The sequence below is a fragment of the Gymnogyps californianus genome, chromosome 1 (genome assembly GCF_018139145.2).
Source record: "Gymnogyps californianus isolate 813 chromosome 1, ASM1813914v2, whole genome shotgun sequence".
NCBI classification, from domain to species: domain Eukaryota; kingdom Metazoa; phylum Chordata; class Aves; order Accipitriformes; family Cathartidae; genus Gymnogyps; species Gymnogyps californianus.
In genome coordinates, this window is record NC_059471.1 from 65121396 (window position 1) to 65133577 (window position 12182).

General features: G+C 40.7%; 1 protein-coding gene across 1 annotated transcript in view; it reads left to right on the top strand.

Annotated features, from left to right (window-relative positions):
- The window catches only part of COL4A2 (collagen type IV alpha 2 chain), a 147386-nt gene that overhangs the window by 87772 nt on the left and 47432 nt on the right, over positions 1-12182 (top strand). Inside the window, exons 4-9 of the mRNA XM_050891400.1 lie at positions 5842-5976; positions 6059-6103; positions 8233-8349; positions 9074-9145; positions 10694-10729; positions 10822-10884. Coding sequence (XP_050747357.1) covers positions 5842-5976; positions 6059-6103; positions 8233-8349; positions 9074-9145; positions 10694-10729; positions 10822-10884 — 468 coding nt within the window. The remainder of the gene's footprint in view (positions 1-5841; positions 5977-6058; positions 6104-8232; positions 8350-9073; positions 9146-10693; positions 10730-10821; positions 10885-12182) is intronic.

Here is a 12182-nt window from a genome sequence, read left to right on the forward strand (position 1 = left end):
CATGGAGAGATTATGCAAAAATAACCGGTTAAGATCCATAGGGTCTTAAACTTGTTTTGGAGTTGGTTCTGTAAATAGTCAGAGGGCGTTGTGCGATGAGATCTCTGGAGACCTGTCCATACTGGGCAGCCTGGGACTGCCAGCAGCAGTCACTGACTCAAAATGAACTAGTTGAGCTATGGCAGCAGGATGCTCCATGTGGTCTGCTTTTCTCTGCCTCTCAGCCCAAAGCTGAAGTATTTCTGGCACAGCGTGCACTGCATGGAGCTGACACCCCAAACCCTTCCCTTACATATTCCCCTTTAATATGTTCAATCCATAAACTCCTGGATTTACACTCCAGGAGAAATGCCAGGCGATATGCCCATCCCAGTCTGACTCAGTGTGCTGCAACAGGGTTCTTGAGGTTGTTCCTTGTAGTTTATATTTTTGGGGGTGGGGGGAGCACTAAGGTCATACATTTTTTAGTTGGGCTCAATGATTGCTTTACTATGCCTACCTCCATGGAAGATGCCTCAGAGAATCGCAAATTCCCTACATTTACACCCCGTTCTCCACATTTTGCCAGCATTATGTTTAAAAACTTTTCTGTTTCTTTCCTGCGTGCCTGCAGGGGTGCCTTGTCCTGGGTTAGCACTTTTAATCCGCTCAGAAGTTGCTCATTTTCCTTATAACCAATTTTATTCCCTGGTGAGTTGCTCTCTGTTCCGCTTGCTGGTCTCCCTGTAGTGGGACTGCATCGAGGTCCTTGCTGTCACATCCTTTCCCCATCTGTTCTTACAAGGACCGTTCCAGGCTGAGCCCTCTTACAAAAAGTCCTGGCTCCCGCTTGTCCGTCACGGTCAGATCACCCTTCCCACAGGAAGTGAACTTGTCCTTTCACCAGTGACCTTTTTAAAATGTCAGGGAATTAAGCTCCTTTCTTCTTGTCCACTGTTAAATAAATGATGGCCTGCAAGGATCATTTTCATGTGGGGAATATTGAATCATCACATTCCGTATACCAGAAGCAGTTGCAAAACGGAAGTCTGTAATGAAATGTGGAGAAATGGGCTCAATGACAGTGAAGCTCTGCAGTAATTCTGATTCTGTCTCCTCTTTATTACAAATCAGCAGTTTTCTCCTTTCTTCGTATCTCCACGCTGGTAGGTGGATTTCTCAGCAATTTGTGACGATGTTCTTATATTTTAAAACCTTTGGAGCAGGTACTGTCATTTATTGTATCTGTATTTGTATAGCACCTCAAACAATCGGTTGCTTTCAAAATTAACGCACCCTCCTCTACCAGTTTTGTTTTCACACTGTAAATTTAGCAGTAAATTAGAAGGAAGAAAGTATTGCAACATGACATCCTTTCATTTGACTGATCCTAAAAGAATGGGAAATTAAAGTTCAAGCTGCAAAACATGAACATTCAGTACAGATTTAAAAGTCTGTTCAGGATCTTCTTAAGTCCACTGGGACTTAATTGCAAAATGCAGTTATTAAATTCAGTCACAACCCCGACAGCATTTTCTTTCATGCACGTCACTGGACAAGTGACAATGTATATACAACATCGCAAGTATTTTCTGGGAAGATTTCCTCCAGGCTTCCTAAATTTCTGACCTTTGCTCCTCTCTGTAAATAGCTTTTGCACATGGCTGGGCCGGCCACATGAGTTGTGCGAGACCTCTTCCAGTCAGCTGAAGTCGCAGGAAGAGCAAAGCAGGGACTGCCTATTTAGGAGTGTATCCTGACATTGGGAGCTTTGTAATTCATCTGAACAGTCGTGGAAGTTTTGTATAAGAACAAAGAAAGAACTTCTTGTTAGTCTTCAAGATATTCCATCAGCCCACTTTCTCGTTTTCTTTTTGCGTGCTCCCTCCGAGGTGCTGGCCGTAGCGTGCCACGCACGCTTAGGTAAGCCTCTTAGTACTGGCCTGTAAATCCAGTGGTGAGTGACATGGGGTAATCATGCCATGCTCTGCACTCGGGAGGGGTTCCAGTTCACTCCAGCAAAATGGGAAGCCTTCTGTCAGGAGAGCACCATGGGCCAGAGCACGTTTCTGCATTGCTTTATTATTTAAGGAAAGGGAGCACCAGAGAAAGTACTTTGTGAGTTGTCTAAAATATGACAGATAGGGATAGCATGTTTCCCTAGCCTTGCCTTTTTTTTTTTTTTTTTTTTTTGACCTGGAAATTTAATCCAGACACAATTTCACAGCTTTGAAGAATTTTCTAGGATTTCTGACCCTCCAGGAGCACAAGCAGAGCAGTACCATGCGTGGCATGTTTCACACAGAGGAATTCAGGACTCTAATAAGTGAGTCATGCTTTATTTGACTAAACCTTTCAAATTCATTGTCTTTGCTTAAATCTCCTCAATGACCTTTGCAAAAGAGAGAAGGTTCTTAGGTCATTTGCTAATGAAAAAGGGACATACTTGTTCAACAAAAGATCTAACATAAAGAAAGCAGAGTGAAAGCTGACAAGTCTGAGTTAACGAAGGTTAACAAAGTTAATTCAGTTAACAAGCCAAGGTACTAATTGGCTGAAGAATTGCCCAAACATGGTCATGATATTAAGTACTTCCCCAGCTCTGACTCTAGCCTCACGCTAAACTGGTCCCAGAAGGATCAATTCTCTTGTCTTTATTGCAAATAATATTAAATAACCCCTATTCCTCAACAAACAAATGATCAGGTAATTACCAGGGAAGCAAGGGGAAGAGGCGCGGGCGTTGCCCAGCTGTCTTCCTCATTTTCCATTCCTTCTTTCCTTCTTCCTCCACACCAGATAGGAAAATGGGACTGGAAGTGGGAGAGTGGTATTTGGTGTAGGAATTAAAGATGTAACCATGTTCCATGTAATGCCTCCTTTGAAGTATTGCAGCTCTGCACGGCCCCTGCAGAAAGCCAGGCACGGATTTGACAGTTCTGAACGTAACCAGCATTTTATCAGAAGTTACAATTAAATGTTTTATACGCGTTCTGCCTGCAGCCTGCTGCCCACAAAAGGGGTGTAGATGAGCACTAAAGAGATGGTTTGCATATCTCAGGTGGATGAGTAGCTTTTGGAATTTGACTTCTTTTGGCTTTCAGGTACTTAAAAAATGAAGTGGCATTTTCAGTGTACAGAATCCATGTTTTCCTTTCTTTGTGGACGTAACTGAAACATTTGTTTTCAGAACCTCTCAAAATTAAATTGAAACTGGAGCCAACTCAAATCTCTACAACTGAATTTGAATAATTTTTCTGTGTTCTTTGCAGGTATATGAGATACATTTTCATCCTTTTTAAAGGTTCCTTTCCAGATTTGGGTGTCTGGGGAACAACAAACCAGCTTAAGTATTTAATTAAGTTTTAAGGCGTTATAGTAAGATGGAAATATTTCATATTGATATTTGCATAAGAATTGATACTGCTCTACAAAAAACAATAAAGAACACAGACTGTGCATTTTTTTAAATGAATGAAATACCTATTACTCCCCTAAAAAGGCAGTTTTGTGGTGTATGCTCATATGTACTCTCTCTTAATTCCTTTATACTTAAATTTTGAGCCATAGTAGGTAAGAAAAGTCGAGAAAAAGTGACATCAGTAAAGACTTCTTTTTCCTGATCTTGGAGATCACACTGGTGAATATTGGTTCAGATTTAAATCATTATTCTAGTGCTTCTAATCAGCATCTTTCCATTTGAGTCGGGTAACTAAGAGACGTATGTCTGCTGTGAATCTGTTTAGACAAGGATCTGCACCTCCACAGGATAACTTTTAGAGATTCACTGATTTTTAAAAAACTGAAAACTACTGATGTGGAGAAAGATGCATCTGTAATAGCCAACTGTGGCTGGCAGAAGGAAATGAGCAGCCTCTTGTTCAGATCCGTATGCCTCCTGCCAACACGAATTATTATATTTTATATGTATTCATATAACCTTTGTTACTTCTCAGTTTGTTAACCTGAAAAGATGTTGGCCTCCTAGCACCTAATAATCCACATGAGCAGGCTTGATTTAGTAGGGATGCTCTATAAAGTTGGGCTTGGTTGTAAGCAGAGGAGAGATTCTCTTTCACACTGACAGCTCAAACACTTAAATCCATGGTGTCCTTTGGCAATGCTCTTAAACCATCAGTTTTGTCAAATTGATCATAACAGTATAGCAAAAGATCCATACTGTAAGAGATCCATCCTGGTGGCTTGTCCTGAGGAACTCCATGTAATTCATTCTTCATACTGGCTTATTCCTAGTCTTCTTCCAAGAAAAAAAATTGCACTGAGTTTTGTATTTTGTTTGGCTATGTCAGCTTCTCAGTACAGACTCATTTGATATAATACAATGAGATTTAGAATATAAAAACCTACTCCAACTGTTGTGACAGCCATTTTCCAAGAAAGCAGTGTGGAAAATTGATTTTGATTTTTTTTTTTAAAACTAGAAGTAAGCTCTGTTTCAGTCATAGTGTTTGTTTTCAGGTTTGCGATATCAAGACAAATGTAGCATAGATAAATGTTAATTATAGATAGATTGTTTGGAAGTGTGTCACGAATGGGCCTGTCCTTCAATGTGAGAATAAAATAAATTTTGCCTAATATCAATAACGCATTGTTCAGTATCTTTACTACAACTTCCTGAATACAAAGAAATTAGGATATCTTCAGGTTCATTTCTTCAAGTCCCCACACTGCCCTCTTTCACTCCTCCCACCTCAATGGCATTAAATGAAGCTGAACTATTGTCCTTCTTGGACAGGGATTGCATTCATCTTCTAGCTCTTTCTTTCCAGGCATGGGTGAGACTGTAAGTATTTTATACTAAAACAAGGTGTTATTTTTTTATCCACTCATTCGTATAAATATATATCTGTTTGTTCATGTTTTGCTATAATTCTTGCTTTGTGAGATATTGATGCTGTTGCAGACTGGTCTATGAAAAATCTAATTGCATTTTAAAAATACTTTCATTTGAATCGGCTTAATTAGAACGTCTTGGTAAATGGTGCTTTGCACCATTGAAGCATATTTCTCCAGAAAAGATTGCGGCGATTTACTATTAGTGTCGTTAGTGCACTGAGTACTGCAGAGCATGCAAAACATATGTGCCTTTGGTGACACTATGTCTGGAACGGCTTTCAAATACTTTGGTTCACAGATCTCAGACGTACTGTCACAACCCATTACTTAAACCACCATTGTGTCATTTCAAAATGATGTTTTTCCCCAGTTGAGGCTTGTGATGTTGGCAGTCAACGGGATTATTTTTAAACAATGTTTGAAGTGGCCTGAAGAGCCGAACCAGCGCTGGAAGGGAGAATGACAAGGGAGCCCTGCGTGCAACTCTTCAACCTGTGTGGATGCATGCGTGTCTAATCATTTTCGGGCTCCACTGCTAAATAGAGATATCATCCCCCAAAGAGGCAGAAATTCCTGCCATTAAATATCAGACTCCATTTGTAAGAAATACGGCCACTAAGCAGATTTCACAGTTAAGCATATTTTACTTGCTTGGAGTGTAATTGATTATGTTGTAGGTCAGTGAGAATCACTCTTGAGAAGCCTTATTCCAGAGAAAACACTTTTTTCATAGAGTAGCTATGAATATTCAAGTAGTGAATATTGATTTGAGTGTTAATTTCCACGTATTGATTTTGTCATGCACAATGTGATCACTGTTGCTGGGGTTTCTCTGCATGGTGTTTCCAGATGACATTCATCAAAGAGTCTGGCCTACTGGAATGGAAAGAGATTCTGTGTTTATTTTCTCTTCAAGAGATTGACTCTATTGCGGCAGTGATAACTAATCCAGCTTCAGGCATCACAACTGTTCCTAAATAAATGCTTTTTTATTATTTTTATCAGGGCCAGCCAGGACTCCTTGGATCACAGGGGTTCACTGGACCACCAGGATTGATGGGGATCCCAGGAGTGCAAGGTCCCAAAGGTCACAAAGGTGAAAGAGGATATCCAGGAATAAGTGGACCCAAAGGAGAAATGGTAACTTTTGAATATCAGATGTTTTAGCTAATGAGCAAAATACTGGGCAGAACATCATTTTAATTGTGCTGTTTCACTCTAGGGGCAAAGAGGAGTCACTGGATTCCCTGGGGCAGATGGCATTCCTGTAAGTAGCCGGTTACCTCATCTTTAAGAAATCACCAACTGCAAATATTGCAGGCTAGTTTAAAGCCTTTGTACTTTAATTAAAATCTCTGGGCTAAATTCTGCATCAGCCACGTACACACTTTTAAGCTAGGGCATTTGTTGAAGTGAGTGGAACTGCAGATACACAACAAGAGAGCAGAATCTGTGCTCCCTCTCATTCCCTCACATAATTAAGATCCATTTGCTTTGTCCTATGGAGAAATCCTTGTAAAGGGGACAAGAAAGGATGGAAATTTCCTGTGTCCCTGGAGGGTTACCCAGCTAAGTATGTTCTTTTGTAGGAATAAGCTGTGAGAGAAGTACTTCACATCTCTCAAGCTTGTGAGCAAAGGACACCAGTGGGTCATTCCTTAATTATTTCAGAGTTGCAAAGCACATAGGAAGACCAATGATTTTAAGAATACTAACCATTGTTATTTGCTTTATAGCTCATATGGCATGCTTGAGATAGTCTTAAAAAACTTACTGAACACTAAACGGTGTCAAACTTTGAACAAATTGACCAGGTCCGTGAAACTGAAACATTCAAAGAGGAAAACCGGGTAAAGTTCACAGCACAGTATTTTCCCAGCTTACACTTCTTTACATCTTGTGTCATAAAATAACAAAGAAATCTGAGTCACTGGAATCCCTGGACAGAGTTCCCAGGCTTGGGTTTCCTTTGTAGTGCTCCCTGACACCGGGGCCCGCTCTGCAGCCCACGCATCCACATCCACTCTGCTTTCACCCTTTTTTGTTTCCAGAAGAGCTCCCTATCGAGTTTCAGGGCTTTCTCTCTCACAGTCTTCCTCCTCTCCCTCTTTCTCACTCTTAAAGGAAAAGCAGAAGACCCTCTTTCCTATTAACACTTCTGAAGCCAAGGATCTTGTTCATCTCACCACGTCATACTGAGTTTTTTCTAAGCACTCTAACGTTCTGGGAGGGAGAGTAAATCGCTCCCCTGTGAAGCTCCATGTTCCTATAGCTGGACCGCTTCTCTTACCTGAGCAAGTTTTCTTTTTTAGCCCTGCCTTCCTGACCTCTGCACATTGCGTTGTGAGCGATAAATACCTTCAGACAGTACTTGAAGGTTTTGTCAGGACGTTTTGTCCTGTCCTCAAGCTATTGCCCTTCCCACTTCCTTACATTCTCCAACCAGTTTTCTCAGGCCGAGACTTAACACTGACCATCAGAAGGCAGATAGATAGATAGGCACATGTACAAACTGTAATGGCACAGTGCTAGGATGTGGGGCTGGAGGCCAAGAGGGGATGGTGGCAAGCCTGAATCTCTTCTGGGGTGAGGAATGCCAGTACTTGATGGAGCTAGGTAAGGACATGGACAGATTTCTTTTTCTTCTAAGCAAGGGAGCAGAAGCAAAGAGAAGACTCTTGCTCTAGATAGAGGAGAAGGGAGAAATGTTTTATGTCAGTTCCTGTTTTTTCTGACTGAGTCCCCTGGAAGAAAGAGCTGCTCAAGGGCAGATTTGCTTCTCATCAGCCTCAGTGCAAACCAGAAGCAACAGCAATTAAGGTGAATGTAGGTACAGCAATGGAAATCCAGTTTGAGACAGGAGTAACTTTTCAGAGGCTCCGTGTGGCGGTTCTGCAGTGCCCCCGGCTCCCTTGCTTTGAGCCTTGCTGTTTTCTTCCATTCTTACAGCCTCATCACGACGCTCAACCTAGCTCCAAAAGCATTTCTGACTTTTTTCCCGGCTTGGAAGCTGTTCAAAGCCAGCGAGGAACCTTTCTTCCCACTCTTCCAGTGTGAAGCACTGAAATGCTTAACAATCCCAGTTCTTGGTGGCTCCCTGCACAGCAGCCTCATCTGGCTTAGTTCTCTGCTTAACAGAGCCTGCATTGAACATAGCTTTCCTACCCTTTCTGAAAGGTCCTTCACCACTCATTTTTTCAGGCTGTCTGGGGCATCTGGTTCAAGCTGCAGCTATATTAAAAAAAGGCACTGTCTGTTTCTGTCTTTGAAAATCATAGTTTCCCATGGATCCAAGCCTTGAGCTTAATGTGAGAATGTCTAAATACTGTGTGACTACAGGAAAAGGAAAACTAGAAACAGATGGATAGATAAACACTTTTTTTTTTTCCTCAACAGGGTCATCCAGGGCAGCCAGGATCAAGGGGGAAACCGGGTCATGATGGCTGTAATGGGACAGTAGGTGACCCTGGTGACTCGGGAAGTCCTGGACTCTCTGGTTTCCCTGGTACCATTGTAAGTAGCTGGCAATAAGTGAGTACCTGAAGCTAAGATTTCACTCATTGCTGAAGTGGGTTTCATTCACGTGTGTGTTGGAAGCGAATGGGACATCTCTTAATGGAGCTCCCTTTTGGCCCAGCAGAGCATCCGTGCGGACTTACCGTGGACACACTGCACTACGCTTAGTTATTAAATTGCAGCCAGGGCTGGGAGGACTGCCCAGAGCTGTACCTGTCACGTAGGTCTTGCAGAGAGATTACTTCAGGAAAACCTGTACAGCTTTATCCAACAGCAATAAAATAATATTAAACTCACAATTCCTGATGAAAGTAACCTGTTCCTTCCCTGCCCCATGGCCGAAGTATTGGCTTTCCATGGCATGATACATAGGATGATGCTGAGGTGAGCAGTGGGGCTCCTGTATTTACCAGGGCACGTGTCAGCCCTCGGGAGCTGCAGCTGCTGCTCTAGCTAGGAGGTGCTACTCCATAATACCACTCCCAGGTGATGGGGAGTTCTTCCCCCGGAATCGGAAATTCATTCTTTGATGTACGATCAGGGTTTACACTTTGTTTTTAAACCGTGAATGTCCAAAGCTAGGCATAGTCTCTGCCTCTAAACAGTGGTATGTATATACTCATGGAAACCCCAACAAATATTTTTTATTACTCTTAGCTGTTTATGTGTTAACATATATGATATGAAAGCTTACTTCTATTATGTTTTTGGTCACCTCCAGGGAGTCCAAGGGCCAAAGGGCCAGAAGGGGGAGCCCTACATACTGCCACCAGACATCGCAAGCCGATACAGGGTATGTCTGTAACTCCTGTGAGTTATTCATGCTCAGTACCGTTTCACAAGCAGATGATGGAGAGTTAATTTTTCTTACACTCTGACAGACGCGTCCCAAGAGGCCCACTTCAATTCTGTGTAGGCTTTGCAAGGCAGCTTCTTCTTTCTCTGGTTACAGCAAAGTCTATCTGATATCCAGGGAAAAAAAATCTCCACTCAGTTATTTGCAAGGAATTCCAGCCTACAGGTGGATTGCAGAGGCACTGGAGATGTTGTAGTTCAAGTATTACGTTCTTTATTCAATGACTACCTTTGTATCATGTATGGCAAAATCATTCCTTTGCCATAGTTTTGTCTGTTGAATGATTCTATTTAATGTTAGCATTCTTTCTGTATAATTTTCATGCAGGAGTTTGGTTGACTTGGGATAAAATGTGCTTCAATGGATTATTTAGTTATTTAGTAAACCCCAAGTATTCCTATGGGTGCTTTTACTGTATCTAAACCTTAAAACTTGTTTTGTAATCACTTGTAGCTTTTTCTCATATATATAGTCTTTTATAATTTGAAGGTATCAGATAAAGATAAGGGGTTATATATGCTGTTAGAGTATAAATTGTGGCAAATTTATGTACAAAGCTACATCTGATCTGTACTCAGCACAGAAGGGATCTGCTGACATCGTTTATGTATATTTTGTGCCAGTGATGAGTGCCAAAATAGGTTTTTCTGTTGACACATTTGTAAGTTGCCTGTATTTTTTAATGGAATCTTCTTTTCCTTTCAGAAACTCTTTAAATCTGCACTTGTTAGTAATTAGGAATGATTAAGGAATGATTACATAATGATTAAGAATTGCTCAAGTATGTTGTGTCCAAGGATGGATACTGACACCTGTATTCATTTCACAAAGTACTTGGTTCCACAAATTATTCTGTTAACTAAACTCAAATTAACTAGGTAGTTAGGATGCTATTCAAAATGACTGAAGGTGTCTGGACTGAATACCGCATTATTTATGGGTGTTGGAAGGTCTTTGTGCTAGAACATTTTTGGATCCAATTTCCAAAAACATTTCAACATGTACTGCAGTTAAAATATGTGGTCACTGAAAACAGTATGTTCCAAATGCTTTTAGTGACTCAGAAGAGAATCAAAATGATTCGGTAATTCCCATACAACTCATGAAAAATGAGCTTGTACATTTCAGCTAAGGTTATAGCCCTAATTAAGCCACTGGTTAGATAGGATTTTTCAAAAAAGAATTAAACATGGTCTGTTGTCCATTTCAGCCTTGTAGTTTGGATCCCTAACTTCCCTAGCCAACTTCGTACCCTCCTACTGTATTGCATGCAACTATACTATATATAGAAAGTACAAAATCCGTGTGGCCCACATTCGGTTATCTCAACACCTGTATTGAATGCCTCTGTATGTAAGAGTTTGTGTAGCATTCTATGCTATGATTAGTTTTTGGAATGAGAAAAACATCAATGAGTGAGAAAAAGATTTTATTCACTTTCGTATATAGTATTTATTGCATTTTTTACTTCTTTGGTTTTTTTAGGGGGAACCTGGGGATCCAGGGTTCAATGGTTTTCAAGTAAGTACTATTACAGCAAATGTGATAAAGTGTCAATAGTAACTGATATCAGAACAACATTAATTGATGGTTGGTGGTTCTTTTATTTAAAGGGACCTCCGGGTACGCTGGGTATTCAAGGACCTGTTGGTCCAAGAGGAGAGCGAGGAAGACCAGTAAGTATATTTAAAGTATGTTCTGTAGAAAATTAACCTAACAGAAGAATTATCTCAGAAAGTTCCGTTATGTTGGATTGTAACCTAGCAAATGGATAGAAAAAACAAGTTAGAAATAGCAAGTAGGTGTCCTTGGATGCAAAACCTTTTAAAAAGCACTGTGAGACACTGATTCTACAAGGATGAATATTGCAAAAAGAGATATAGTTTCTTTCACCTTGTATTGCCAGAGGCTTTTGATTTATATTGTATTTCTTTAACCTCCTTGAAAGTCTTGTTTGTAAAGATTATTCAATGCTGTCCAGTCTACATCCCCCTACAATGAGTTATCAAAGATATCAGGACCTAAATATGTTATCTTTTCTGCTCATAAATGATATGTATATTAGCTCTCCACACTTCCCATGGGAGATTGAATAGATGATAACATTCTTCATTAGTATTTAGAACACAATTTTATTTTTAAACTATTTTTCAGTCTTTTTTTCCAAAATCAACATTTACAGCATTGACGTTAACAACTGTTGCTGAATAGTTCTTTGGGAGGTTTGTGTTCTCTCCAGATACCATTTTCTACATTTCTTATTACCATGGTTAATAGTTTTATGGGTGAGAAGCAGATGTTCAAATTCAATATATTTCATTTTCTTTAGGCTTGCTTTATTTTTCTGTAAGACAACTTTATAGCATTTGCTTTTTTGTTGGTTTTGTCAAAATTCACTTCAGATCTGCTCTACATCACTGATTTGAGGGGAAAAAAAATTAATTCAGGGCTTTTTACACACAGCCTCCACAGCTGTTTTCAGGGACACCCCCCCCCCCCCCAAAAAAAAAAAAAATTTCTAGGACTAAATCCACAGCATGTTAAGCCTTTCCAAAGTTAATTTTCTGCAGTGGCCTGTTTTATCATGTGGAGTAAGCTGCACCTTGTCTTTCTCCTCTGGTCCTCCTGAAGGGAAATCTCCGCAGTCCTTTACTTACTCTTCCTCTAGAGTGAACCCACGAAGTTCATGAGCTTCACACAGAAGCCTAGCCTGCAATGACTCATATTCCCAGTGCTCTGTCTTGGCTGTTAGGAGTGCTATGAACCACACATTTTCTGAGCCCCATGACTACATCCCTCTGGTTGCCATCTTGGCAACATCTCTTTTGAACACTCTTACAGAGTGGATGGATCCCCACCATCTCCAGCTCTTAACAAAATACATCCAACTATATTTACTGTCTCTAAAGCTATGACTCACCTGTGAGCATTTCCCAGGTCTGAGTTTGCATCATTCCTCTTCTCTAAGTCCTAG